The sequence below is a fragment of the Helianthus annuus genome, chromosome 1 (genome assembly GCF_002127325.2).
Source record: "Helianthus annuus cultivar XRQ/B chromosome 1, HanXRQr2.0-SUNRISE, whole genome shotgun sequence".
NCBI classification, from domain to species: domain Eukaryota; kingdom Viridiplantae; phylum Streptophyta; class Magnoliopsida; order Asterales; family Asteraceae; genus Helianthus; species Helianthus annuus.
The window spans coordinates 90,535,940-90,539,570 of record NC_035433.2 but is presented as its reverse complement, the minus strand read 5'-3'; the positions used below and the strand labels follow the sequence as shown (position 1 = coordinate 90,539,570).

General features: G+C 40.3%; 1 protein-coding gene across 1 annotated transcript; it reads left to right on the top strand.

Annotated features, from left to right (window-relative positions):
- The first annotated feature begins 395 nt into the window (after positions 1-395).
- On the top strand, positions 396-2,332 carry LOC110872703 (chloroplast envelope quinone oxidoreductase homolog). The gene is made up of 4 exons (XM_022121566.2): positions 396-461; positions 979-1,120; positions 1,215-1,297; positions 1,447-2,332. The coding sequence occupies exons 1-4, from the start codon at positions 396-398 to the stop codon at positions 2,146-2,148; spliced, it is 993 nt and encodes a 330-aa protein (XP_021977258.1). The 3' UTR covers positions 2,149-2,332.
- Positions 2,333-3,631: the final 1,299 nt, after the last annotated feature.

The following is a 3,631-nucleotide window of genomic DNA, read 5'->3' as shown; positions in this document are numbered from 1 at the left end:
ATGTATAATTGAGAGTGAACCCAAGTAACCTATTAAATAATCTGAAAGATGGTGCAAGTGGTAAAACCCTTTTGTTTGTAAATCTAAGTGTTGTGGCGGCACCAACAGTATTTTTGAAAGAAAAATAAAAAAAATATCAGTAGCACATCGAAGAATCAAGAACAATGGGGTTGCATCTGGTTGACGACAACAAATATGTCATTGTCTTAACGGCTTCTAGACGTTGTTAAAAAGATAGCTCACTAGATTTAGCTAATGGTTTCTAGATGTTGCATCAAGAATCTTCGAGGTTATCTATTATAAATCTCGGACATTAGTACCACTACCTTCAACATCATTTTAAATTTGAATTTAGTACTACTAAATTAACATCTTTTTTGAATTAACGACTGAATATGGCCGGAAAAATGATGCCTGCGGTTTGGTACACTTGTTACGGTGGAGGTGCCGCCGGTTTGAAGGTGATTCAACATCATTTTAATTAGATTCTTGTCTTACTTTTGCTTATTTAACTGTCATTTTCAGACCTATATTTGCTGCTTCAACAATGTATATTTACATGATTAGTTAATTAACTATTTAGGTTAGATCGTCATATTTTATGAAAGACGAATTAAACTCCTATTTTATCACCCTAGTCAAATCCTACATTGTCCAGGAGATTCCTGGTTCGTAAGACACGCCCCCCTTAAATATCCACAACGCGTTTTAGGCGCTTCCACTGTGGAGCAAATGTGCTCCACAGTAGTGCAAATGCAGTAGGGGTGTAAACGAGTCGAGCCTAGCCCGAGAATGGTTTTTATAAAGCTCGAGCTCGGCTCAGTTCGAGCCAACTATATATATAATAGGTATATTATATATAAAATAATATAAAATTTTGTTGGGCTCATTTAGGCTCGCATGACAATGGACTGATTTTCTAAAATCATGCATGACATACAAGAATACTATTATTTATATGTGTCAAGTGTTTTACAGCATGTTGAAGTCCCTATCCCTACTCCTGGAAAAGGTGAGATTCTGATGAAAGTAGAAGCAACAAGCATTAATCCAATTGACTGGAAGATACAGAACGGCTTTGTACGCCCTATTTTACCCAGAAAGTTTCCTTTTATACCACGTAACTTTGATAGTTGATACTTTTATACCATGACATACAAAAATATACTATTATTTACATGTGTTAACTAAATACGAATGTTTGTTTGGATCAGTTAGCGATGTGGCAGGAGAAGTTGTAGAAGTTGGACCTGGTGTGAAGAATTTTAAAGCTGGTGACAAAATTGTTTCAACTCTTGTGAGTTTCATCTTTCTGATACTCAAGATTTTGTTTCTTACCAGTTCTTAATTAATTACGTAAAATAAGATACCAAAACGATTCAGGAAGTTGTATACATAAAAAAACATGCCTTTATATTGACTTTAAACCTGTTTGCATGGGTGAAGGGGGGTCCGGGTGCAGGTGGAGGGCTAGCCGAGTATGCTGTGGCTAAAGAAAGCTTAACAGTTCTAAGACCACCAGAAGTATCAGCTGCAGAGGGTGCGTGTCTAGGCATTGCAGCGTGCACCGCCCTGCACTCCCTTACTGTAACCGGTGGGCTAAAACTGGAAAAAACAGAACCACGAACCAACGTCCTAGTAACTGCGGCTTCAGGTGGTGTGGGTCACTATGCGGTCCAGCTAGCAAAACTAGGTAACACCCACGTGACAGCAACATGCGGGGCCCGCAACATCGATTTCGTTAAAAGCTTAGGAGCCGACGAGGTTTTAGACTACAAGACCCGAGAAGGAGCCACCCTCAAAAGCCCATCAGGCCAGAAATATGACCTGGTGGTCAATTGCACCACTGGTATCCCATGGTCAACTTTCAAGCCCAACCTTAGCAAAACTGGGAAGGTTATTGATATAACCCCGGGTGGTTGTACATTTTTGAATTATGCAGTGCAAATACTAACTTTTTCAAAAAAGAAAGTTATACCGTTACTCGTGTTTCCGAACGCCCAAGAGATTGGTTTTCTTGTGAAGTTAGCAAAAGAAGGAAAATTGAAAACCGTTCTCGACTCAAGATACCCTTTAAGTCAGGCTGAAAAGGCTTGGGCCAAGAGTATTGAGGGCCATGCCACTGGGAAGGTGGTTGTCGAGCCGTAAAATAAGAGCGAACAACGTTATCTCGATTTTGATAGCGTAATTCGGATTGTACTTGTATTGATGTATTTGTCTTTTATCATTGGCTGTTGTTGTTGAAAGTTTTTTAAAGTTATTAAGCTTTTTGAGTTATGAAGAGTGTGTATATAGTTTTTTTAAAAGTGAAATCAAAAGGTACATTGTAAAGATTAAAGGCAATTACATTTACCACAACAAGGGCGATAAACAATCATACATTACAAAGGTTATATGCAACAACAATGTTGTTAATCAAATATATCATCATCATACTAAGTAAATCCCACTAATAGCAAAACTAAGATAGGGTCTGAGGAGGGTAAATGTGATAGTCTTACTTCTACCTCGTAGGAATAGAGAAGTTGTTTCCAGTGAGACCCCGACTCGATAGGATATCTTCGAAAAGTATACAAAGGCTTAAATTGGAAGACCGACAACACGTGAGGATCAAAGCTTAAACGACAATATGGATATTTCGGAAAGTAGAGAGATCCGAAAATTGTTATAAATAAATAAATAATATGACTTGGCTTATAATGATAAGATTTATTATAAAACCATGATATTTTGTATGGTATTTTACAATGGGTATGGAAATAGGTTTGGAACTATGGATTTGATATTAAACAATTTTCAATACACAAGTTGACAAGAAAAGTGGTTCCATGCAAATACAGGTCGGGATCGACCATGGATCCACCAGAAAAGTTTTGTGACTATAAATGAAAGCCTTCACCAGATTTTGTTGGAAAATAAGTGAAAATAGCATTTTCACAAATATAGGAAAATGATTTTTTCCTATTTTAGACTAGAAATAAATATAATAAAATGAGCGGGTTTTATGTATTTATTTATGGGTTTGTGTTCTATGTTGGAAGAGCTTCGCAACGAACTAAACCACGTCCAAAACCGAGCTAAGATGAATGAGACATCGATGCTCAAAGTTGGGTGTTTGGAACATTCAATGTTGAAACTAAAGGGAAAGTAGCAACTTGTCCCACATAGGAGGAGAGATGGAACTTAAATGGGTATTTAAGGTGGAACTCTCCATCCTTATTGTTTCATGGAAGCACACACTAGTGTCCTCGCGAAGGGTGCGGAGCACCCTAACTCGCACGCGCTCTTGCGCGCGCGCGCGTGGCGTGGGCGATGAGGCGCAATGTGGCGCTTTGATGGGGCACTTTGCACTTGAGAGCCGCCTTTGTATTTTTGACCGCGCGCGCGTGGTAAAGCACAAGGGTTGCAAGGACCAAGTGGTAGATGATGCGGCGCATGACGTGGCAGTCATGCGCGCGCGGGTACACGAGGCGCGCGGTTGGGCGCATGGTGCATGTGTCCTGCTGTGTCGTGCGCGGCGCACCAGAGTGAGCCAATGCGGCGCGACTGTGTGGCGCGCACGTATAGGCTCACAGGTGACGTGGCGCACGCCGCATGGCAGTGAGCCAAGAGGCCGCATGGCAGTAAGCCA

Bases quoted from the DNA above. Each gene is read 5' to 3' on its own strand.
- LOC110872703 (XM_022121566.2), top strand. From the start codon at position 396: ATGGCCGGAAAAATGATGCCTGCGGTTTGGTACACTTGTTACGGTGGA. The intron at 462-978 runs GTGATTCAACAT...AGTGTTTTACAG, and splicing joins GAGGTGCCGCCGGTTTGAAG to CATGTTGAAGTCCCTATCCC. The intron at 1,121-1,214 runs GTAACTTTGATA...TGTTTGGATCAG, and splicing joins AAAGTTTCCTTTTATACCAC to TTAGCGATGTGGCAGGAGAA.